Source organism: Pipra filicauda, unplaced genomic scaffold (assembly GCF_003945595.2).
Source record: "Pipra filicauda isolate LSUMZ 115617 unplaced genomic scaffold, ASM394559v2 scaffold304_size882533_pilon, whole genome shotgun sequence".
Classification (NCBI taxonomy): domain Eukaryota; kingdom Metazoa; phylum Chordata; class Aves; order Passeriformes; family Pipridae; genus Pipra; species Pipra filicauda.
In genome coordinates, this window is record NW_024104426.1 from 63,952 (window position 1) to 88,994 (window position 25,043).

Consider the following 25,043-nt stretch of genomic DNA (forward strand, 5'->3'; position numbering starts at 1 on the left):
TTTGTTAGCCTCTCCTTTATCTTCTGGTTTCTGCAGAATGTCCATGTGGTCCATAAATTCTGCACTCCTTGTATCCAATTTCAAAAATACATCTCTCTCTTCCCAGGCTTTGCTCATTAAAGCCTATCAAGGTTAGTTTATCAAAAGCTAAAGTTTCAGTAATTTCCCCAATTTTCTCACAATGTCAGTTTATGTTAAATTCTGCTGAATGCCAGCTAAATTTTAAGGCCACACACACTACTTATTAACAACTAATTAAAAGGTTAACTAAAACCATTAAAAAATTGGAAAAGTTATATCAATTCCAATAATTCCACATGCACTATTTACCCAGTCCATTGCAGGGAAACCCACGTAGTGAGATCCGGTGGTAATGGAGGGCAGGGAGCATTTCCTGCCTGTGACATGATGTGCTGGGACAGAGTTTTCTTACACTCAGTCCTGCTCTCACTCCTTTACACTCCAATTATACCCATGGTTTGGCCATTTCCTTTTTCTACATATGGCATTAGCTATCTTGCTGCATCCTTAAGCATTCTGTGTCCTTAAGCAGCTTACAGCCTGAAATTAATTCCAGTTTAATGGAAAATGTTATCAGTTTCCATGGAAATGACTTACCATGTGATCGTGGTTGTACTTCCTGTTGTGCTTAGGGCTAAAACCATTAGATGATCTGTATTTTTTACACTTTCTTGCAGTTCTCCTATAAATACCTATTACTCATAACTGGTCAGAACATTCAGTCTTCAAATGTGGAATTTTGGTTTTTATACTGTGATCTTATGCCAGACTATTAAACACTTAGACTAAAGCAGTATTCAACAGAGATCCTTATACTTCCTTTTTATTATTTTAGGTCTGCAAAGCCAAATTCCTGCAGATAACTATCTGCTGTCAAGGAAATGGGCTGATATCCATGAGTGAAGAAAAATCTTGAAGCTGGTCACTTGCCTTTGCTAGTTGGCTGATACTGAGATAAGAGCTCTGGTGTTCAGGAGGTAAGGGCTGCTGTGCCAGACAGCCCAGCGTGGAGAACTACCCAAGTGATCTGTGAGTCCTGGCCCACAGCGCTGGCCAGAGTGATCAGCTGAGCACAGGAAGAAGGGAGGGTTATAGTAAAGATATTTTAAGATTTGGGTTTATTTTTCATTATCCCACTCTGATTTGTTTGGTAGAAAATTAAATATGTTTCCCCAAGTTGAGCCAGAGTGATCTCCCTGTCCTTGTCTCAACCCACAAGTCTTTGGTCCTGATTTTCTCTCCCTGTCCAACCAAGGTCAACACACCACAAGCACTGAGTACTAGTGCCTGCATTCCTCACTAAAGTGAGGCACAGACACTCAACAGAGGAAGCATTTGCTCAAATACACTATTTATTGGCATTTTTGCACTGAGTGAAGCTCCCAGAGAGGCTGGACTCCCTCAAAAAGGGTGTGCAGTCAGTGTAGAGGTTGTAATGGGAGTCTCTGGTTCCAGGCTCTTTGCCATGGACTCTTTAGCTGCCTTGGCTCTGACTTCCAGAGGAAATGTGTTTGCTGTAGAGGAAATGTTCGGCAGAAATTACCACAGCTGATAGAGCACTGTCTTCTCCATGTCCTGCACGCTATGGCCTGAGGCACCTGCTCCCCAGGGAGTCGAGGGTGGGTGGATACTCCTCCCAAACAATAGAGAAGGTAGAGAGGCCCTGCAGCAGTACTTCTCACTTAGACCCACCACAACCAGATCATCCATTCTAGAGAGAATTGTGCCAGCAGAAGAGCTTCTCAAGCTACAACTATAACCCATCTAAAAGCTTCTGATGGAAGCCACACCTTTAGTCTTTCAGCTACTTGACCTCCCAGTTCGGTCTGTATTTTGTGGATGTCACCAATTTGGTTGCCTGAGGCCATTATAAGTCGATGAGCTGGGGTGGGGACAAAGGGCGAGGCTAGCCTGGCTGTGATGTGATGTGGCTCTTGTGACATCACAGGCATTGTGTCACAGTGGGGGCAGCTAGAGATGGCCCCAGCAGGTAACGTTGCCCCAGTCGAGCCTGGACAAGTGGTGAGTGCACACGCAGGGGCGAGGCTGCGCTGGGCGAGGACCGGGGCCGAAACGCTGCCCCTGGGGCTGGGTTCTCCCTCTGCATCCAGGGCCAATCCCTCACCAGAACACCTGGGGCACCAAATGGTGCTGCTGCTCCTGGGGCAGTGGGACAGGCCTTGCTGCCTGCCAGCTGCCCTGGACCCTGTCCTTCCTGCTCCACATCCCCGCTGCTCCCATTTGTACTCCCCTCCCCTCTCGCTCCTTCCCTCCCTTTCAGCCCCACTCAACCCCTTCTCTCTCTCCTCCTGCAGGCCATGGCGGCAAAAATGTTTCTTCTCGTGCTTTTGCAAGCCCTCATCCAGTACCCACAGATGGTGGGTGATGGGCTGGATGAGGTCACCCGTCTGCACATGGAGCTGCGTGAAAATCTCCTGGACAGAGAGATGACTCGGCTGCTGCAGGAGCTGGAGCAGAGCAGCCTGGAGCGCAGTGTCAGGGCCTGGGGAGCCCTGCTCTGGGCTGCCTTGCAACAGGGGGACTTCTGGGCTCTGGCTGGAGTCCTGGGCCTCCTCTTGTGGCTGTGGTTTGTCTACCGGAGAAGGAGCCACGAGCCAGAAAACGATGGCCGGGAGGAGGGGGCAGGAGATGATGATGGTGGTGGAAATGAAGGGGAAGAAAACCGTGATGCAATTGGGCAGGAAGTCAACAACGATGATGCAAATGAAGGAGAAGACCATGATGTTGAAAATGAAGGAGAAGAAGATGATGTTATTGCCCACAACCTGAGATGGCTTTTAGAGGAGCACATACAGTGGTCTGTTCAGGACCTGGAGGAAGGCAGTGAGATGACAACTTTCCTGATGGACAGCTTTGTGATTATCATTAGAGAGATCTTGTCAAACAGTTCATACCCAGTGCCGCAACGAGCCATTGGGGTGGGCAGTGCCTTTGAAGGCTGGAGTCCCCGGGAGGAGGATGTGGTGTACACTGTCCTTGTACCTCTCAATCCTCCCCCGGGGCACAACTTCCATCTGGAGATGGACACTTCAGGGCACATACCCGGCAGGAACTTCTTCATCCGCGTGGAGCCGGTGTGCACCTGCCCAAGGGAGCAGCAGGATGACAACGTGCTGTGCTCCCTCCACCACCACCCAGAGGATGAGCAGAGGAGGAACGAGGAGCCCAACTTCCTAAACACCCTCTGCACTGGCTCCTACCTGGATGTGGAGAAAACTGCCCGCTGGTTCTACCAGTTGGTGAGAGCGGCCTGGCCGGCTTTGCCTCAGTCACACAGTTGGCAAATAGTGCTGCTGCCCTCCAACCGCTGCTGCAAATTCAAGGTGACCAGAGGCAGAGAGAGCCTGACGGTTGAGTTGCTCTTTGGAGTGCAAGAAGGCAATTCAGACATCTATGTGAGCAGCCAGCCTACAGAGGCCCTCTTCACCCCAAGCACAGTGTGGCCTGAGACCTACGCCGTGGCAGAGATGAAGTTCTTCAGGCTCATTGCCCGGCAGGCTCCACCTAACAGCTGGCACCTCAAGTGCCTGCAGCTCTTGGCCCGAGCTCTTCTGGGGATAGGCTTCTCCACCTATACCCTGAAGACAATTGTGATGCACCTCCTGAACACCGTACCTCTGTCAGGCTGGCGCATGACGCATTTCTTGCAGCGGCTGGAGGATACCATGGAGTACCTGCACGGTTCCCTGGAGGAGAAACGCCTTGACCACTTTGTTGTGGGGAACCGGACGTTTCCTCAAGAGATTCTCTTGCCCCCTGATGTCAAAACCACCGAGCCACCCAACCTCTTCCATCGCCTGGCACAGGATCCGGCCGCCCACACGCAGGCGATGAACGAGTACTGTGAACTGGGACATCGACTCGCAAGAATGCTGCACGACGGCCGTTGAAAGAAGTCTTCCTGCACACAGCTGTGCTTGGGGGACTCACAGCTGGTCAAGGACAAGCACCTCCTACCGCAAGGAAAAAAGTCAGGAGCATGTGGGACAGAGAGAGGGAAAGGAAAGCGCTTTGCAGCAGCGCTCTGCCATCAGCATTCCCCTCTGCCCAGCACAGCCTGCAGTGATGGCCAGGGGGGCTACAAAGATGACTTTCATCCTCCGTTCCCCTCACACTCTCACGGCCATTGTGGCCATTTTGGATGGGCCCAGGAATTCTTTCTGGTACCTCCAGCTGCTCAGGGATCAAGTGATAGGCATTGCCACTATTGCTCCTTGTGTTCATGGTGGCCTGGCTGGAGAATCTGCTCATCCCAAACCATATCTCTCATTGATCCCTGAAGGGCCATCTTTAGGTCAAGGTTGCACTCACCCTGCTGGACCTGACCTGAAACTTTTTAGATATAAATTTAAAAGTTTTTCTTTAGAATATGCATATTTAAAACTAATAGGCCATAGAGATATTTACTATAGCGCATAGATATAAAATTTATTGAATATAACATTATTTTTATATAAAAGCATAGCACAAATAAATCTGGTCCCACTTGCCCCCTTAAGGGACACCTTTAGGTCAGCACTGCACGAAGTCTGTCATCCCCAGACACAGTTGGAGCTGACCTTAATCTTTTAATATATAACTACATAATTTTTAATTTAATGCATACTTATATTTTATAGGTAGTTCACTTGATATAATATTAGTATTACATAAATATAGCACCAATAGAACTCCCACTCTTTGTTTCAACACATATTAACAGTCAGTAGTCACTGCATTTAGGACTGGCGATCCAGAAATCGCTTTCCCCTTGCTTCAATAAAGAGTGCTATTCCAGAATCTGGATTGTGCAAGTTTGTGTAGAACTCAACCAGGCCCAGAGGCTTGGGAAATCACACTAGTTGTGAGTCTGTGCTCATGAACAGTCACATTGACCTCAAGCAAACTGAGAGTGTTGAATGGCTTCTCATCCCAAATTAGGCCTCCTGCCACCCGGCCCCTCTGCTCATCAAATCACAGAAGGCTTTGGGCTGGAAGGGACCTTCAAATTCATCTGGTTCCAACCCCTCTGCCATGGGCAGGCAAACCTTCCAGTAGACGAGGTTTCTCCAAGCCCCAGCCCACCAGGCCTTTAACACTCCCAGACCTGTTCTCTGCTCTTCTCCTTCCCTCTCATAGACTGGGCATTTTGCAGCAGGCGCCTCAAGAGAGCAGAGAGATCCCTTCGAAGGGGAGCTCTGTGCAGGGTAGAAACGCAGCCACCAATGGCCTCTGGCTGGAGCCAGAGATTTAGGGATCCCCCTCGGCTCCTGCAGAGGCACAACAAGTGAAGGGCTGGAGAGCTGCTTGCCCTCTGCAGAACGTCCATCTTCCCTTGTCTCTAGTTGCTTCCTCATGGTTTTAAAGCATCCTGAGCAGGGGGAGTGAAAAAGAACCCTTTCCAGACACTTGGTTTGCCCAAATCACCCCCAATGTGGAATAAAGGATGGCAGTTGCCCTCAAAGGACTGGAGGAGTTTCTTTCCTCCCCTCTGGCAGCTCTTCCTTTTGTAGGGGGATCGTTTCTCTTGTGTGGGTTGTGAGATCCTGGATCCCAATCTCACTGAATTATTGCCATGGGTGGGAACCAAGTCCCTGGGAGTGTGTGTGTGCATGTGGGTGTCATGGTTTGAGATAGTCCCAAAATCTAATTCCTTAGCTCCATCCCCCCTCCCACATCTCAACCTAATGTGAGAGAGGTTTTTCCAGACAAAACACACCAGACTCCAAAGTGGGGGAAAGGGAAATATATTACAATGACTGTACAAATAAATACCATATCACATTATACACATGATCATAACTATCTCTACCATGACATATAGTATTTACAATGGATCAGATCTCTTCTCCCCTCCAAATAAAAGTCCAGGAGGGAAAGAAGGACGGATCCCTTCCAGTCTCTGAACAGCAGCATCTTCTGAGGCAGCAGGTTTCTTCTCATCATGCATGCAGCAGCTGTGGCTGGCTTTCCTGCCAGCATCCACGAGGGAGGTATCCAAGCCTCTCTCTCGGCCCCATCGCCTCACAACCGAGGGGTCTTCCGTGGCCTTCGTAACCCCAGACAAGGTCGTTTCACCACGTCATATCACGAAGACACAGGGGGGTCTTCGTGACGGTCTGGTATCTCTTGCAGGGCCTCTGTGCCCTGTCTCTCAGGCTGCCACCGTGGCAGCAGTGCGAGGGGGGGGAAGCCAAGGTCAACTCCCCCTGCATTCCTCTCGGAGCTCTCTAGCTCCTTTCTACAGTGCATGTCGCACTTCAAGGCTCTTTCAAGTAAAAGTCCATCATCTTCCTCCTTCCAGGAGGTCTCAAAGGAGTTTTGGGGATCTGGTATCAGTCTTACCCCCAAGAACTCTGTAGCTCTCAGCTGCTGGCTCTCCTTTCCTCGACTCTCCTTCCAGGAGTCTCCTCTGCAGTGCTGCATGTTGCTTCTGCTGCTTCTTCAGTTCAGGTTCTTATCTCTGGCTCTCTGCCACTGTTTCTCTGGTCAGCGTCAGCTGCTGCTCTGTGCCCATGGAGAAAACATCTCCCGGCATACTACAGGCACCTAGCCCAGCTTTATGCTGTTCCAGGTCCCTGCAGCCCCCAGCCAGGGACTGGGAGGGGGCCAGAGGCCCCAAGGGGCTCAGAGCCCCTACCTCGTGGCTCTACAACATGGCCACCTCTCCTACAACAACCAAACTACAACTCTTCTTTTCCGGTCTGGTTGTGATATGTTTACATTTCTGCAGGAGCGCCCATTGGGCAGAACTTCAAAACTTCCAGGGGTTTCCACCCCTTGGGGTCTACCACTTCTCTTAGCCTCTGGGGAAAACAAGGTTCAAACCACTACAGTGGGGAAGGGCTGGGCCTGGACCTGCAGCTCCCTGCTAAGGCCTGCACATCAGGTCTGTGCTGAGGGAACAGGGCAGAGCTGAAGGCAAGGCCTGCTGCCCATGCAGAGCACAGGCCAGAGCTGAAGGCCCAACACATGCCCGTGTCGAGAGCAGAAGGCTGGAACGGGCCCCGACAGCAGTGGCAACAAAGGCCAGACCCCTCCAGCACAAGGAGGCAGCCGAGCACACCCATGTGCTGCCAGGGGCATTTTGGGGGCACTACTGAACCAGTCCCTCTGGAGGGATGGGCAGTTCCCAAGGACAAAGCTGAAGCACACTGAGGTGTCCAGACTCTGTCAGGGCGGCAAAGCTGAATCCTGCAACCACTGTGGCCCTGCTGGAAATGATATCTCTTTTCATTAACTTGTTAATAATTGTCTTAACTAATAATACACAGTCTGTTGAATCACTTTCTGCTTGCATTCTGCAGCATTTGACATAAGCTGCTCTTGTGGGAGCACAGCTTGGGAAAATACTGAAACTTTCCGTTTTGATGAAGTAACTCTGATAGGGAGAGAAAGGTGTGTTGCTGAAGTTGGAAATTGAGCATGCAGAATTTATGGACCACAAGGATATTTTACAGAAACCAGAAGATAAAGAAGAGACTAACAGAGACTCTCAGTATAGGTAACGGAAAGTCCGTACCAGGGCAAACTCATACTAAAGAGATTAAAAATATGGACTTAATTCGCATAAACTGGGAGGAATTAATGACCAGTAGAGGAGAGATTACTCCTTAATGAAAGGGAATTATGTCATTTAGAACCAATGAACATTTGTTTCTTTCTTTCCTAAAAATTAATAAAGAGGTGAAAAACAGTTGCATTGGAGTCTGTGTAGAGGCCGGGATTCTGTAGGACATGGACACACCCAGGATTGTGAATAAAGTTATGCCTAACTTTCTAACAGGATAAATGCAGTGTTAGAGGGTTTTATTGTGGCATGGATTTTGGAGGATTTTTGGTGACAGGTGTACAAGTCTGATGAGAAGCGTTTGAGAGAACTGGGTGTGTTTAGCATGAGGAGAAAGAAGTTCAGGGGGGACCTAATCGTTCTCTACAACAACCAGAAAGGAAGTGGTAGCCAGGCGGGGGATGGCTTGTTCTCCCAGGGAACAAGCACTGCGACAAGAGGAAAGGGCGTCAAGTTGCGCCAGGGGAGAGATCCATTGGATCCTAGGAAAAATTCCTTCACCAAAAAGCTTATCGAGTTTGGGAACAGAGCACCCAATGAAAAGGCTACCTCCCCACCCTTGGAGGCATTTAAAGGCTCTGTTGATGTGTCATTTGGGGACATGGTTTATTGGTGGAATAGGCAGTGTAAGGTTGGCAGTTGGACAAAAGATCTCCAAGGTCTTCTCCAACCTCCGTGACTCAGAGATTTAACTTCAGCTCAAGCAGTGTGGAGTCAGGGCTTGCACTCCAACACCCTCAAGGGTCCCTTCAAACATGGCTCTTCCATGTGACTGCCAGTGAAGAACAGATGAGAATAAATGCAAAAGAAAGGAGAATGGAAGTTCTTGGAAGAAGATTAACTCCAAGGCAGCCTTAAGCATTACACCAGGGCTACTGGGAGTTCCTGAGCTGGGGTGGGGACAAAGGGCGGGGCTGGCCTGGCTGTGATGTGATGTGGCTCTTGTGACATCACAGGCATTGTGTCACAGTGGGGGCAGCTAGAGATGGCCCCAGCAGGTAACGCTGCCCCAGTCGAGCCTGGACAAGTGGTGAGTGCACACACGCAGGGGCGAGGCTGCGCTGGGCGAGGGTCGGGGCCAAAACGCTGCCCCTGGGGCTGGGTTCTCCCTCTGCATCCAGGGCCAATCCCTCACCAGAACACCTGGGGCACCAAATGGTGCTGCTGCTCCTGGGGCAGTGGGACAGGCCTTGCTGCCTGCCAGCTGCCCTGGGGCCCTGTCCTTCCTGCTCCACATCCCCGCTGCTCCCATTCGTACTCCCCTCCCCTCTCGCTCCTTCCCTCCCTTTCATCCCCGCTCAACCCCTTCTCTCTCTCCTCCTGCAGGCCATGGCTGCGAGAATGTTTCTTCTCGTGTTTTTGCAAACCCTCATCCAGTACCCACAGATGGTGGGTGATAGGCTGGATGAGGACACCCGTCTGCACATGGAGCTGCGTGCAGAACTCCTGGACAGAGAGATGACTCGGCTGCTGCAGGAGCTGGAGCAGAGCAGCCTGGAGCGCAGTGTCAGGGCCTGGGGAGCCCTGCTCTGGGCTGCCTTGCAACAGGGTGACTTCTGGGCTCTGACTGTAGTCCTGGGCCTCCTCTTGTGGCTGTGGTTTGTCTGCCGGAGAAGGAGCCACGAGCCAGACAACAATGGCCAGGAGGAAGAGGAAGACAGAGAAGACCATGAAGATGCCTATGAAGAAGAAGAAGAACTCACTTTTGAGAATGCCCTGAGATGGGTTTTAGTGCACCTGATAAAGTGGCCTGTTCAGGATCTGAAGAGAGGTTGCAAAGACACAACTGTCCTGATGGAAAACTTCACATTTGTCTTTGGACTACTCTTGTCAGACAGTTCATACCCAGTGCCGCAACGAGCCATTGGGGTGGGCAGTGCCTTTGAAGGCTGGAGTCCCCGGGAGGAGGATGTGGTGTACACTGTCCTTGTACCTCTCACTCCTTCCCCAGGGCACACCTTCCATCTGGAGATGGACACTTCAGGGCACATACCCGGCAGGAACTTCTTCATCCGCGTGGAACCGGTGTGCACCTGCCCAAGGGAGCAGCAGGGTGACAACGTGCTGTGCTCCCTCCACCACCCAGAAGAGCAGAGGAGGAACGAGGAGCCCAACTTCCTAAACACCCTCTGCACTGGCTCCTACCTGGATGTGGAGAAAACTGCCCGCTGGTTCTACCAGTTGGTGAGAGCGGCCTGGCCGGCTTTGCCTCAGTCACACAGTTGGCAAATAGTGCTGCTGCCCTCCAGCCGCTGCTGCAAATTCAAGGTGACCAGAGGCAGAAAGAGCCTGACGGTTGAGTTGCTCTTTGGGGTGCAAGTAGGCAATTCAGACATCTACGTGAGCAGCCAGCCTACAGAGGCCCTCTTCACCCCAAGCACAATGTGGCCTGAGACCTACGCCGTGGCAGAGATGAAGTTCTTCAGGCACATTGCCAATCAGGCTCCACGTGACAGCTGGCACCTCAAATGCCTGCAGCTCTTGGCCTGTGCTCTGGTGGGCATAGGCTTCTCCACTTACATGATGAAGACCATTGTGATGCACCTCCTGAACACCATACCTCTGTCAGGCTGGCACATGAGGCATTTCCGGCGGCGGCTGGAGGATACCATGGAGTACCTGCGTGGCTCCCTGGAGGAGAAACGCCTTGACCACTTTGTTGTGGGCAACCAGACATTTCCTCAAGAGATTCTCTTACCCACGGATGTCAAAACGGCCGAGCCACCCAACCTCTTCCATCGCCTGGCACAGGATCCGGCCGCCCACACGCAGGCCATGAGGGAGTACCAAGAACTTTGGGGTCGGATCGAAAGAATTGTCCTCTACGGCCAGTGAAAGAGGTCTTCACATAGAAAGTTGTGCTTGTGGGGCTCACAGCTGGTCCAAGACAACCACCTCATGCCACAAGGAAAAAGAGAGGAGGACATGGGACAGAGAGAACAAAGAGAAAACCCTGTTCAGCAGCACTCTGCCATCAGCATTCCCCTCTCTGCCCAGCACAGCCTCCAGTGATGACCTGGGGGACTAAAAAGATGACTTTCATCCTCCTTGCTCCTCACACTCTCATGGCCATTGTGGCCATTGTAGATGAGCCCAGGAACTCTTTCTGGTGCCTATAACATGTGGTTGTTCCATCACTTTGGAGGGGCCAAAAATTACCATATAAATGCAGTGGGGATGTGGGACAGAAAAAGAAAGACCAAAAAAAAGAGCAGAAAAGGCAGAGGGGGAAAAGCAGCTCTGCTTGCTCGGGATCAGTCAGCAGACTGTATCTCTCCTTGTCCCCTGAACAGACATCTCTAGGTCAGCATTGCACACACTGTGTGGGACCTGACCTGAAATTTTTTAAATATAACTTTAGAAAGTTTTATTTCATATATATATTTTAGCTAATATTACATATATCTCTTGATATTTATTATAGCACATAGATAATTAACTTGATAGAATAACACTTTTATATATTAATATAGCATTAATAAATCACTCACAGTCTTTCCGCATGTCCCCTTAAGGGACACCTTTAGGTCAGCCTTGCACCAAGACTGTCATCCCTTGACTCTGTTGGAGCTGACCTTAATTTTTTAATATATAAATACATAAGTTTATAAATTTTTAGATATAGAGATAATATATACTGTAGGCCATTTATTTGATATAATATTATTAGTTCATAAGTATAGCACCAATTCATCTGTCCCAGCACATTTTAATGCCCTGTAGTCACTGCATTTAGGACTGGAATCCAACAACTGCTTACTCCTTGCTTCAATAAAGATTGCTATTCTAGAATCTGGATCGTGCAAGTTTGTGTAGAACTCAGCCAGGCCTAGAGCCTTGGTAAATCACACTAGTTGTGAGTCTGTGCTCATGAACAGTCACATTGACCTCAAGCAAACTGAGAGTGCTGAATGGTTTCTCATCCCAAATTAGGCCTCCTGCCACCCGGCCCCTCTGCTCATCGAATCACAGAATGCTTTGGGCTGGAAGGGACCTTCAAATTCATCTGGTTCCAACCCCCCTGCCATGGGCAGGCACACCTTCCAATAGACGAGGTTTCTCCAGGCCCCAGCCCACCAGGCCTTTAACACTCCCAGACCTGTTCTCTGCTCTTCTCCTTCCCTCTCATAGACTGGGCATTTTGCAGCAGGCGCCTCAAGAGAGCAGAGAGATCCCTTCGAAGGGGAGCTCTGTGCAGGGTAGAAACGCAGCCACCAATGGCCTCTGGCTGGAGCCAGAGATTTAGGGATCCCCCTCGGCTCCTGCAGAGGCACAACAAGTGAAGGGCTGGAGAGCTGCTTGCCCTCTGCAGAACGTCCATCTTCCCTTGTCTCTAGTTGCTTCCTCATGGTTTTAAAGCAACCTGAGCAGGGGGAGTGAAAAAGAACCCTTTCCAGACGCTTGGCTGGCCCAAATCACCCCCACTGTGGAATAAAGGATGGCAGTTGCCGTCAAAGGACCGGAGGAGTTTCTTTCCTCCCTCTGGCAGCTCTTCCTTTTGTAGGGGGATCGTTTCTCTTGTGTGGGTTTGAGATCCTGGATCCCAATCTCACTGAATTATTGCCATGGGTGGGAACCAAGTCCCTGGGAGTGTGTGTGTGCATGTGGGGAAGGGCTGGGCCTGGACCTGCAGCTCCCTGCTAAGGCCTGCACATCAGGCCTGTGCTGAGGGCACAGGGCAGAGCTGAAGGCAAGGCCTGCTGCCCATGCAGAGCACAGGGCAGAGCTGAAGGCCCAACACATGCCCGTGTCGAGAGCAGAAGGCTGGAACAGGCCCCGACAGCAGTGGCAACAAAGGCCAGACCCCTCCAGCACAAGGAGGCAGCCGAGCACCCCCATGTGCTGCCAGGGGCATTTTGGGGGCACTACTGAGCCAGTCCCTCTGGAGGGATGGGCAGTTCCCAAGGACAAAGCTGAAGCACACTGAGGTGTCCAGACTCTGTCAGGGCGGCAAAGCAGAATCCTGCAACCACTGTGGCCCTGGTGGAAATGATATCTCTTTTCCAACGTTTTAATGTTTTCATTAACTCATTAATTAATTATTTTATCTAATAATACACAGTCTGTTGAATCACTTTCCGCTTGCATTCTGCAGCATTTGACATGAGCTGCTCTTGTGGGAGCACAACTTGGGAAAATACTGAAACTTTCCGTTTTGATGAAGTAACTCTGATAGGGAGAGAAAGGTGTGTTGCTGAAGTTGGAAATCGAGCATGCAGAATTTATGGACCACAAGGATATTTTACAGAAACCAGAAGATAAAGAAGAGACTAACGGAGACTCGGTATATGTAACGGAAAGTCCGTACCGGGGCAAAACCAGAATAAAAAAATTAAAAGTATGGACTTAATTCGCATAAACCGGGCGGAATTAATAACCAGTTGTCATGGTTTGAGATAGCCCCACAATCCAATTCCCTAGCTCCATTCCTCCTCCCACATCTCAACCTAATGTGAGATGGGTTTTCCAGACAAAAACACAACCAGACTCAGAATGGGGGAAAGGGAATATATTACAATGACTATACAAATAAATATTATAATACATTATCCACACGATCACAACTATCTCTACCATGACATATAGTATTTACAATGGATCAGATCTCTTCTCCCCTCCAAATAAAAGTCCAGGAGGGAAAAAAGGACAGATCCCTTCTTTGGAGCAGCAGGATCTTCTACAGCAGCAGTCATCTGTCCTCTCCACATGCAGGCAGCTGATAGCTGGATTTCTGCCAGCACTCACAAGGGAGCTATCCAAGCCTCTCTCGGCCCCGTCGCCTCCAACCGAGGGGTCTTCCGTGGACTACGTCACCCCAGACAAAGGTCGTTCCACCACGGTCGTATCACGAGCACAGGGGGCTTCGTGACAGTCTGGTATCTCCAGGAGATTCAAGCTCCTTGCAGGGCCTCTGTGCCTCTGCCTCAGGCTGCCATCTTGGCAGCAGTGCGAGGGGGGAGCCAAGGTCACCCCCTCTGCATTCCTCTCGGAGCTCTCTAGATCCTTTCTGCAGTGCATGTCGCACTTCAAGCCTCTTTCAAGCAAGAGTCCATCATCTTCCTCCTTCCAGGAGGTCTCAAAGGAGTTTGGGGGGGGTCTGGTACAGTTCTTACCCCCAGAACTCTCTCTCTCAGCTGCTGACTCTCCTTCTTGGCTCTCCAACACAACTCGGTGTCTTCCTTATTCAGTTGCATCTCTTCTGCTTCTCCGGTTCAGTTCTTATCTGTCCTGGCTCTCTGCCAGAGTCTCTGGACGCTGCATCTGCCGCTGCTGTCTCTGCTCACCCACAGTAGAGAAAACGTCTCCCGGCATACTACAAACACTTAGTCCAGTCTAAAACTGTTCCAAGTCTCTGCAGTCCCACCCAGCCAGGGGCTGGGAGGCCCCAGAGGCCCCAAGGGGCTCAGAGCCCCTTCCTCGTGGCTCTACAACATGGCCACCTCTTCAAACAACAACCAAAACTACAACTCGTCTCTTCCGGTGCTTGTGATATGTTTACATTTTTGCAGGAGCGCCCATTGGGCAAAACTTCAAAACTTACAGGGGTTTCCACCCCTTGGGGTCTACCACTTTTCTTAAACTCTGGGGGAAAACAAGATTCAAACCACTACACCAGTAGAGGAGAGACTACTCCTTAATGAAGGGGAATTATGTCATTTAAAACCAATGAACATTCATTTCTTTCTTTCCTAAAAATTAATAAAGAGGTAAAAAACAGTTGCATTGGTAGTCTGGGTAGAGGCCGGGATTCTGTAGGACATGGACACACCCAGGAGTGTGAATAAAGTATTGCCTTGCTTTCTAACAGGATAAATGCAGTGTTAGAGGGTTTTATTGTGGCATGGATTTTGGAGGATTTTTGGTGACAGGTGTACAAGTCGGATGAGAAGCGTTTGAGAGAACTGGGTGTGTTTAGCATGAGGAGAAAGAAGTTCAGGGGGGACCTAATCGTTCTCTACAACAACCAGAAAGGAAGTGGTAGCCAGGCGGGGGATGGCTTGTTCTCCCAGGGAACAAGCACTGCGACAAGAGGAAAGGGCGTCAAGTTGCGCCAGGGGAGAGTTCCATTGGATCCTAGGAAAAATTCCTTCACCAAAAAGCTTATCGAGTTTGGGAACAGAGTGCCAAGAGAAAAGGCTAAGTCCCCACCCTTGGAGGCATTTAAAGGCTCTGTTGATGTGTCATTTGGGGACATGGTTTATTGGTGGAATAGGCAGTGTAAGGTTGGCAGTTGGACAAAAGATCTCCAAGGTCTTCTCCAACCTCCGTGACTCAGAGATTGAACTTCAGCTCAAGCAGTGTGGAGTCAGGGCTTGCACTCCAACACCCTCAAGGGTCCCTTCAAACATGGCTCTTCCATGTGACTGCCACTGAGGAACAGATGAGAATAAATGCAAAAGAAAGGAGAATGGAAGTTCTTGGAAGAAGATTAACTCCAAGGAAGCCTTAAGCATTACACCAGGGCTACTGGGAGTTCCTGAGCTGGGGTGGGGACAAAGGGCGGGGCTGGCCTGGCTGTGATGTGATGTGGCTCTTGTGACATCACAGGCATTGTGTCACAGTGGGGGCAGCTAGAGATGGCCCCAGCAGGTAACGCTGCCCCAGTCGAGCCTGGACAAGTGGTGAGTGCACACACGCAGGGGCGAGGCTGCGTTGGGCGAGGGTCGGGGCCAAAACGCTGCCCCTGGGGCTGGGTTCTCCCTCTGCATCCAGGGCCAATCCCTCACCAGAACACCTGGGGCACGGATTGGTGCTGCTGTTCCTGGGGCAGTGGGACAGGCCTTGCTGCCTGCCAGCTGCCCTGGACCCTGTCCTTCCTGCTCCACATCCCCGCTGCTCCCATTTGTACTCCCCTCACCTCTCGCTCCTTCCCTCCCTTTCAGCCCCACTCAACCCCTTCTCTCTCTCCTCCTGCAGGCCATGGCTGCGAAACTGATTCTTCTCGTGCTTTTGCAAACCCTCATCCAGTACCCACAGATGGTGGGTGATGGGCTGGATGAGGTCACCCGTCTGCGCATGGAGCTGCGTGAAAAGCTCCTGGACAGAGAGATGACTCGGCTGCTGCAGGAGCTGGAGCAGAGCAGCCTGGAGCGCAGTGTCAGGGCCTGGGGAGCCCTGCTCTGGGCTGCCTTGCAACAGGGGGACTTCTGGGCTCTGGCTGGAGTCCTGGGCCTCCTCTTGTGGCTGTGGTTTATCCGCAGCAGAAGAAGCCGCCAGCCAGACAACAATGGCCGGGAGGAGGGGGCAGGAGATGATGATGGTGGTGGAAATGAAGGGGAAGAAAATCGTGATGCGATTGTGTGGGAAGTCAACAACGGTGATGCAATTGAAGGAGAAGACCACGATGTTGCAAATGAAGTAGAAGAGGATATTATTACCCACAACCTGAGACAGCGTTTAGAGGAGCACCTAGACCACCTGATGGAAGGTAGAGTGATTACAACTATCCTGATGGAGAACTTCATGGTGTTCTTTGGACACCTCTTGTCAGACAGTTCATACCCAGTGCCGCAACGAGCCATTGGGGTTGGCAGTGCCTTTGAAGGCTGGAGTCCCCGGGAGGAGGATGTTGTGTACCGTGTCCTTGTACCTCTCAATCCTCCCCCGGGGCACACCTTCCATCTGGAGATGGACACCTCAGGGCAGTTGCCCGGCAGGAACTTCTTCATCCGCGTGGAGCCGGTGTGCACCTGCCCAAGGGAGCAGCAGGATGACAACGTGCTGTGCTCCCTCCACCACCACCCAGAGGATGAGCAGAGGAGGAACGAGGAGCCCAACTTCCTAAACACCCTCGGCACTGGTTCCTACCTGGATGTGGAGAAAACTGCCCGCTGGTTCTACCAGTTGGTGAGAGCGGCCTGGCCGGCTTTGCCTCAGTCACACAGTTGGCAAATAGTGCTGCTGCCCTCCAGCCGCTGCTGCAAATTCAAGGTGACCAGAGGCAGAAAGAGCCTGACGGTTGAGTTGCTCTTTGGAGTGCGAGAAGGCAATTCAGACATCTATGTGAGCAGCCAGCCTACAGAGGCCCTCTTCACCCCAAGCACAGTGTGGCCTGAGACCTACGCCGTGGCAGAGATGAAGTTCTTCAAGCTCATTGCCCGGCAGGATCCACTTAACAACTGGCATCTCAAGTGCCTGCATGTCTTGGCCCGAGCTCTTCTGGGCATAGGCTTCTCCACCTATACCCTGAAGACCATTGTGATGCACCTCCTGAACACCATACCCGTGTCACGGTGGCGCATGAGGCATTTCCGGCGGCGGCTGGGGAATACCATGGAGTACCTGCACGGTTCCCTGGAGGAGAAACGCCTTGACCACTTTGTTGTGGGCAACCGGACATTTCCTCAAGAGATTCTCTTGCCCCCTGATGTCAAAACCGCCGAGCCACCCAACCTCTTCCATCGCCTGGCACAGGATCCGGCCGCCCACACGCAGGCGATGAACGAGTACTGTGAACTGGGACATCGACTCTCAAGAATGCTGCACGACGGCCGTTGAAAGAAGTCTTCCTGCACACAGCTGTGCTTGGGGGACTCACAGCTGGTCAAGGACAAGCACCTCCTACCGCAAGGAAAAAAGAGAGGAGCATGTGGGACAGAGAGAGGGAAAGGAAAGCGCTTTGCAGCAGCGCTCTGCCATCAGCATTCCCCTCTGCCCAGCACAGCCTGCAGTGATGGCCAGGGGGGCTACAAAGATGACTTTCATCCTCCTTTCCCCTCACACTCTCACGGCCATTGTGGCCATTTTAGATGGGCCCAGGAATTCTTTCTGGTACCTCCAGCTGCTCAGGGATCAAGTGATAGGCATCGCCACTGTTGCTCCTTGTGTTCGTGGTGGCCTGGCTGGAGAATCTGCCCATCCCAAACCATATCTCTCATTGATCCCTGAAGGGCCATCTTTAGGTCAAGGTTGCACTCACCCTGCTGGACCTGACCTGAAATTTTTTGGATATAAATTTAAAAGTTTTTCTGTAGTGTATATATATATTTAAAACTAATAGGCCATAGAGATATTTACTATAGCACATAGATATATAATTTATTGACTATAACATTATTTTTATATAGGGGCATAGCACAAATAAATCTGGCCCCACTTCTTTTTAATATATATATTTTAGGTAATATTACATATATCTCTTGATATTTTTTATAGCACATAGATAATTAACTTGATAGAAAAATATTTTATATATTAATATAGCATTAATAAATCTCTCACAGTCTTTCCGCTTGTCCCCTTAAGGGACACCTTCAGGTCAGCCTTGCACCAAGACTGTCATCCCTTGACTCTGTTGGAGCTGACCTTAATTTTTTAATATATAAATACATAAGTATATAAATTTTTAGATATAGAGATAATATATACTGTAGGCCATTTATTTGATATAATATTATTAGTACATAAGTATAGCACCAATTCATCTGTCCCAGCACATTTTAATGCCCTGTAGTCACTGCATTTAGGACTGGAATCCAACAACTCCTTTCTCCTTGCTTCAATAAAGAGTGCTATTCTAGAATCTGGATTGTGCAAGTTTGTGTGGAACACAACCAGGCCCAGAGGCTCGGGAAATCACACTAGTTGTGAGTCTGTGCTCGTGAACAGTAGCACTGAGCTCGACCAAACTGAGAGTGCTGAATGGCTTCTCATCCCAAATTAGGCCTCCTGCCACCCGGCCCCTCTGCTCATCGAATCACAGAATGCTTTGGGCTGGAAGGGACCTTCAAATTCATCTGGTTCCAACCCCCCTGCCATGGGCAGGCACACCTTCCAGTAGACCAGGTTTCTCCAATCCCCAGCCCACCAGGCCTTTAACACTCCCAGACCTGTTCTCTGCTCTTCTCCTTCCCTCTCATAGACTGGGCATTTTGCAGCAGGCGCCTCAAGAGAGCAGAGAGATCCTTTCGAAGGGGAGCTCTGTGCAGGGTAGAAACGCAGCCACCAATGGCCTCTGGCTGGAGCCAGAGATTTAGGGATCCCCCTCGGCTCCTGCAGAGGCACAACAAGTGAAGGGCTGGAGAGCTGCTTGCCCTCTGCAGAACGTCCATCTTCCCTTGTCTCTAGTTGCTTCCTCATGGTTTTAAAGCAACCTGAGCAGGGGGAGTGAAAAAGAACCCTTTCCAGACGCTTGGCTGCCCCAAATCACCCCCACTGTGGAATAAAGGATGGCAGTTGCCGTCAAAGGACCGGAGGAGTTTCTTTCCTTCCCTCTGGCAGCTCTTCCTTTTGTAGGGGGATCGTTTCTCTTGTGTGGGTTTGAGATCCTGGATCCCAATCTCACTGAATTATTGCCATGGGTGGGAACCAAGTCCCTGGGAGTGTGTGTGTGCATGTGGGGAAGGGCTGGGCCTGGACCTGCAGCTCCCTGCTAAGGCCTGCACATCAGGCCTGTGCTGAGGGCACAGGGTAGAGCTGAAGGCAAGGCCTGCTGCCCATGCAGAGCACAGGGCAGAGCTGAAGGCCCAACACATGCCCGTGTCGAGAGCAGAAGGCTGGAACAGGCCCCGACAGCAGTGGCAACAAAGGCCAGACCCCTCCAGCACAAGGAGGCAGCCGAGCACCCCCATGTGCTGCCAGGGGCATTTTGGGGGCACTACTGAGCCAGTCCCTCTGGAGGGATGGGCAGTTCCCAAGGACGAAGCTGAAGCACACTGAGGTGTCCAGACTCTGTCAGGGCGGCAAAGCGGAATCCTGCAACCACTGTGGCCCTGGTGGAAATGATATCTCTTTTCTAATGTTGTAATGGTTTCATTAACTCGTTAATTAATTGTTTTAACTAATAATACACAGTCTGTTGAATCACTTTCCGCTTGCATTCTGCAGCATTTGACATGAGCTGCTCTTGTGGGAGCACAGCTTGGGAAAATACTGAAACTTTCCGTTTTGATGAAGTAACTCTGATAGGGAGAGAAAGGTGTGTTGCTGAAGTTGGAAATCGAGCATGCAGAATTTATGGACCACAAGGATATTTTACAGAAACCAGAAGATAAAGAAGAGACTAACGGAGACTCGGTATATGTAACGGAAAGTCCGTACCGGGGCAAAACCAGAATAAAAAGATTAAAAATATGGACTTAATTCGCATAAACTGGGAGGAATTAATAACCAGTAGAGGAGAGATTACTCCTCAATGAAGGGGAATTATGTCATTTAGGACCAATGAACATTAATTTCTTTCTTTCCTAAAAATTAATAGAGAGGTGAAAAACAGTTGCATTGGTGTCTGTGTAGAGGCTGGGATTCTGTAGGACATGGACACACCCAGGATTGTGAATAAAGTAATGCCTTGCTTTCTAACAGGATAAATGCAGTGTTAGAGGGTTTTATTGTGGCATGGATTTTGGAGGATTTTTGGTGACAGGTGTACAAGTCTGTTGAGAAGCGTTTGAGAGAACTGGGTGTGTTTAGCATGAGGAGAAAGAAGTTCAGGGGGGACCTAATCGTTCTCTACAACAACCAGAAAGGAAGTGGTAGCCAGGCGGGGGATGGCTTGTTCTCCCAGGGAACAAGCACTGCGACAAGAGGAAAGGGCGTCAAGTTGCGCCAGGGGAGAGTTCCATTGGATCCTAGGAACAATTCCTTCACCAAAAAGCTTATCGAGTTTGGGAACAGAGTGCCAAGAGAAAAGGCTAAGTCCCCACCCTTGGAGGCATTTAAAGGCTCTGTTGATGTGTCATTTGGGGACATGGTTTATTGGTGGAATAGGCAGTGTAAGGTTGGCAGTTGGACAAAAGATCTCCAAGGTCTTCTCCAACCTCCGTGACTCAGAGATTTAACTTCAACTCAAGCAGTGTGGAGTCAGGGCTTGCACTCCAACACCCTCAAGGGTCCCTTCAAACATGGCTCTTCCATGTGACTGCCACTGAGGAACAGATGAGAATAAATGCAAAAGAAAGGAGAATGGAAGTTCCTGGAAGAAGATTAACTCCAAGGAAGCCTTAAACATTACACCAGGGCCACTGGAATTTGCTGAGCCGGGGTGGGGACGAAGGGCGGGGCTGGCCTGGCTGTGATGTGATGTGGCTCTTGTGACATCACAGGCATTGTGTCACAGTGGGGGCAGCTAGAGACGGCCCCAGCAGGTAACGCTGCCCCAGTCGAGCCTGGACAAGTGGTGAGTGCACACACGCAGGGGCGAGGCTGCGTTGGGCGAGGGTCGGGGCCGAAACACTGCCCCTGGGGCTGGGTTCTCCCTCTGCATCCAGGGCCAATCCCTCACCAGAACACCTGGGGCACGGATTGGTGCTGTTCCTGCTGGGGTAGTGGGACAGGCCTTGCTGCCTGCCAGCTGCCCTGGGGCCCTGTCCTTCCTGCTCCACATCCCCGCTGCTCCCATTTGCACTCCCCTCACCTCCCGCTCCTTCCCTCCCTTTCAACCCCACTCAACCCCTTCTCTCTCTCCTCCTGCAGACCATGGCTGCAAAACTGATTCTTCTCGTGCTTTTGCAAACCCTCATCCAGTACCCACAGATGGTGGGTGATGGGCTGGATGAGGTCACCCGTCTGCGCATGGAGCTGCGTGAAAAGCTCCTGGACAGAGAGATGACTCGGCTGCTGCAGGAGCTGGAGCAGAGCAGCCTGGAGCGCAGTGTCAGGGCCTGGGGAGCCCTGCTCTGGGCTGCCTTGCAACAGGGGGACTTCTGGGCTCTGGCTGGAGTCCTGGGCCTCCTCTTGTGGCTGTGGTTTATCCGCAGCAGAAGAAGCCGCCAGCCAGACAACAATGGCCGGGAGGAGGGGGCAGGAGATGGCGATGGTGGTGGAAATGAAGGGGAAGAAAATCGTGATGCGATTATGTGGGAAGTTAACAACGGTGATGCAATTGAAGGAGAAGGCCACGATGTTGCAAATGAAGTAGAAGAGGATGTTATTACCCACAACTTGAGACGACGTTTAGAGGAGCACACATGGCATCTGATGGAAGGTAGCGCGATAACAACTATCCTGATGGAGAACTTCATGATGTTCTTTGGACACCTCTTGTCAGACAGTTCATACCCAGTGCCGCAACGAGCCATTGGGGTGGGCAGTGCCTTTGAAGGCTGGAGTCCCCGGGAGGAGGATGTGGTGTACACTGTCCTTGTACCTCTCAATCCTCCCCCGGGGCACACCTTCCATCTGGAGATGGACACTTCAGGGCACATACCTGGCAGGAACTTCTGTGTCCGCGTGGAGCCGGTGTGCACCTGCCCAAGGGAGCAGCAGGATGACAACGTGCTGTGCTCCCTCCACCACCACCCAGAGGATGAGCAGAGGAGGAACGAGGAGCCCAACTTCCTAAACACCCTCTGCACTGGCTCCTACCTGGATGTGGAGAAAACTGCCCGCTGGTTCTACCAGTTGGTGAGAGCGGCCTGGCCGGCTTTGCCTCAGTCACACAGTTGGCAATTAGTGCTGCTGCCCTCCAACCGCTGCTGCAAATTCAAGGTGACCAGAGGCAGACTGAGCCTGATGGTTGAGTTGCTCTTTGGGGTGCAAGTAGGCAATTCAGACATCTACGTGAGCAGCCAGCCTACAGAGGCCCTCTTCACCCCAAGCACAGTGTGGCCTGAGACCTACGCCGTGGCAGAGATGAAGTTTTTCCGGCTCATTGCCCGGCAGGCTCCACCTGACAGTTGGCACCTCAAGTGCCTGCATGTCTTGGCCCGAGCTCTTCTGGGCATAGGTTTCTCCACCTATACCCTGAAGACCATTGTGATGCACCTCCTGAACACCGTACCTCTGTCAGGCTGGCGCATGAGGCATTTCTTGCAGCGGCTGGAGGATACCATGGAGTACCTGCACGGTTCCCTGGAGGAGAAACGCCTTGACCACTTTGTTGTGGGCAACCGGACATTTCCTCAAGAGATTCTCTTGCCCCCAGATGTCAAAACCACCGAGCCACCCAACCTCTTCCATCGCCTGGCACATGATCCGGCCGCCCACACGCAGGCCATGAGGGAGTACCAAGAACTTGCAGAACGGATCGAAAGGATTGTCCTCTACGGCCAGTGAAAGAGGTCTTAACATAGAAAGCTGTGCTTGTGGGGCTCACAGCTGGTCCAAGACAACCACCTCATACCACAAGCAAAAAGAGAGGAGGATGTGGGAGAGAGAGAGGGAAGGGAAAACCTTGTGCAGCAGCACTCTGCCATCAATATTCCCCTCTTAGCAGTCTGCCCAGCTCAGCCTCCTGTGATGACCTGGGGGGCTACAAAGATGACTTTCATCCTCCTTTCCCCTCCTACTCTCACGGCCATTGTGTCCATTTCAGATGGGCCCAGGAATTCTTTCTGGTACCTTCAGTTGCTCAGGGATCAAGTGAGAGGCATCGCTAATGTTCCTAAACTGTATCTCTCCTTCTTCCCTGAAGGGATATCTTTAGGTCAGCATTGCACACACCGTGCGGGACCTGACCTGAAAATTTTTAATTTATACTTTAGAATATTTTCTTTATTACATATATTTTATTTAATATTTCATATATCTATTGATATTTAATATAGCATATAGTATTAAACCTAATATCATAATATTTTAACATATTAATATAGCATTTATAGATTCTCACAGTGTTTCCCCCTGTCCCCTTAAGGGACACCTTTAGGTCAGCCTTGCACCAAGACTATCTTTCCCAGCCTCTGTTGGAGCTGACCTTAATGTTTTTATATATAAATATAGAAGTTCTTAAATTTTTAGATATATATAGATAATATAGACTATAGTTAATTTATTTGATAAAATATTATTTTTTTGCAAATACAGCATCAATAGATCTGTCCCGACACATAGTAATGCCCTGTAGTCACTGCATTTAGGACAGGCAATCCAGAAACTGCTTTCCCCTTGCTTCAATAAAGAGTGCTATTCCAGAATCTGGATCGTGCAAGTTTGTGTGGAACTCAACAAGGCCCAGAGGCTCGGGAAATCACACTAGTTGTGAGTCTGTGCTCGTGAACAGTAGCACTGAGCTCGACCAAACTGAGAGTGCTGAATGGCTTCTCATCTCAAATTAGGCCTCCTGCCACCCGGCCCCTCTGCTCATCGAATCACAGAATGCTTTGGGCTGGAAGGGACCTTCAAATTCATCTGGTTCCAACCCCCCTGCCATGGGCAGGCACACCTTCCAGTAGACCAGGTTTCTCCAGGCCCCAGCCCACCAGGCCTTTAACACTCCCAGACCTGTTCTCTGCTCTTCTCCTTCCCTCTCATAGACTGGGCATTTTGCAGCAGGCACCTCAAGAGAGCAGAGCAATCCTTTCGAAGGGGAGCTCTGTGCAGGGTAGAAACGCAGCCACCAATGGCCTCTGGCTGGAGCCAGAGATTTAGGGATCCCCCTCGGCTCCTGCAGAGGCACAACAAGTGAAGGGCTGGAGAGCTGCTTGCCCTCTGCAGAACGTCCATCTTCCCTTGTCTCTAGTTGCTTCCTCATGGTTTTAAAGCATCCTGAGCAGGGGGAGTGAAAAAGAACCCTTTCCAGACGCTTGGCTGCCCCAAATCACCCCCACTGTGGAATAAAGGATGGCAGTTGCCGTCAACGGACCGGAGGAGTTTCTTTCCTTCCCTCTGGCAGCTCTTCCTTTTGTAGGGGGATCGTTTCTCTTGTGTGGGTTGTGAGATCCTGGATCCCAATCTCACTGAATTATTGCCATGGGTGGGAACCAAGTCCCTGGGAGTGTGTGTGTGCATGTGGGGAAGGGCTGGGCCTGGACCTGCAGCTCCCTGCTAAGGCCTGCACATCAGGCCTGTGCTGAGGGCACAGGGCAGAGCTGAAGGCAAGGCCTGCTGCCCATGCAGAGCACAGGGCAGAGCTGAAGGCCCAACACATGCCCGTGTCGAGAGCAGAAGGCTGGAACAGGCCCCGACAGCAGTGGCAACAAAGGCCAGACCCCTCCAGCACAAGGAGGCAGCCGAGCACCCCCATGTGCTGCCAGGGGCATTTTGGGGGCACTACTGAGCCAGTCCCTCTGGAGGGATGGGCAGTTCCCAAGGACGAAGCTGAAGCACACTGAGGTGTCCAGACTCTGTCAGGGCGGCAAAGCGGAATCCTGCAACCACTGTGGCCCTGGTGGAAATGATATCTCTTTTCTAATTTGTAATGGTTTCATTAACTCGTTAATAATTGTCTTTAATAATACACAGTCTGTTGAATCACTTTCCGCTTGCATTCTGCAGCATTTGACATGAGCTGCTCTTGTGGGAGCACAGCTTGGGAAAATACTGAAACTTTCCGTTTTGATGAAGTAACTCTGATAGGGAGAGAAAGGTGTGTTGCTGAAGTTGGAAATCGAGCATGCAGAATTTATGGACCACAAGGATATTTTACAGAAACCAGAAGATAAAGAAGAGACTAACGGAGACTCGGTATATGTAACGGAAAGTCCGTACCGGGGCAAAACCAGAATAAAAAGATTAAAAATATGGACTTAATTCGCATAAACTGGGAGGAATTAATAACCAGTAGAGGAGAGAT

General features: G+C 50.7%; 4 protein-coding genes and 1 long non-coding RNA gene across 6 annotated transcripts; 4 read left to right on the forward strand and 1 right to left on the reverse strand.

The window, feature by feature from the left end:
- The first annotated feature begins 949 nt into the window (after positions 1-949).
- On the forward strand, positions 950-4,742 carry LOC113993557 (inositol 1,4,5-trisphosphate receptor-interacting protein-like 1). The gene is made up of 2 exons (XM_039383321.1): positions 950-998; positions 2,337-4,742. The coding sequence occupies exon 2, from the start codon at positions 2,340-2,342 to the stop codon at positions 3,930-3,932; it is 1,593 nt and encodes a 530-aa protein (XP_039239255.1). The 5' UTR covers positions 950-998; positions 2,337-2,339; the 3' UTR covers positions 3,933-4,742.
- On the reverse strand, positions 1,356-1,985 carry LOC113993554. The gene is made up of 2 exons (XR_005564291.1): positions 1,812-1,985; positions 1,356-1,535 (listed from the first exon to the last, which is right to left on the reverse strand). It is a non-coding gene; the product is annotated as an uncharacterized LOC113993554 (long non-coding RNA).
- A 3,864-nt stretch (positions 4,743-8,606) lies between the features above and the next one.
- Positions 8,607-10,959, forward strand: LOC113993558 (inositol 1,4,5-trisphosphate receptor-interacting protein-like 1). Its single transcript, XM_039383320.1, has one exon. It carries the CDS (start codon positions 8,747-8,749, stop codon positions 10,424-10,426), a length of 1,680 nt encoding a protein of 559 aa, XP_039239254.1. The 5' UTR covers positions 8,607-8,746; the 3' UTR covers positions 10,427-10,959.
- A 4,362-nt stretch (positions 10,960-15,321) lies between these two features.
- Positions 15,322-18,780, forward strand: LOC113983034 (inositol 1,4,5-trisphosphate receptor-interacting protein-like 1). The gene has a single exon (XM_039383328.1). It carries the CDS (start codon positions 15,512-15,514, stop codon positions 17,087-17,089), a length of 1,578 nt encoding a protein of 525 aa, XP_039239262.1. The 5' UTR covers positions 15,322-15,511; the 3' UTR covers positions 17,090-18,780.
- Positions 18,781-20,640: 1,860 nt separating this feature from the next.
- LOC113983035 (inositol 1,4,5-trisphosphate receptor-interacting protein-like 1) lies at positions 20,641-23,445 on the forward strand. Of its 2 annotated transcripts, XR_005564292.1 has the most exons (3): positions 20,641-20,708; positions 21,005-22,955; positions 23,336-23,445. XR_005564292.1 is itself a non-coding variant. In XM_039383327.1 (2 exons), exon 2 carries the CDS (start codon positions 21,008-21,010, stop codon positions 22,583-22,585), a length of 1,578 nt encoding a protein of 525 aa, XP_039239261.1. In that variant the 5' UTR covers positions 20,641-20,708; positions 21,005-21,007; the 3' UTR covers positions 22,586-23,007. The 2 variants fall into 2 exon arrangements, 1 of the variants encoding a protein (XP_039239261.1); XM_039383327.1 differs by lacking the exon at positions 23,336-23,445 and having other exon boundaries at positions 21,005-23,007.
- The last annotated feature ends 1,598 nt before the right edge of the window (positions 23,446-25,043 follow it).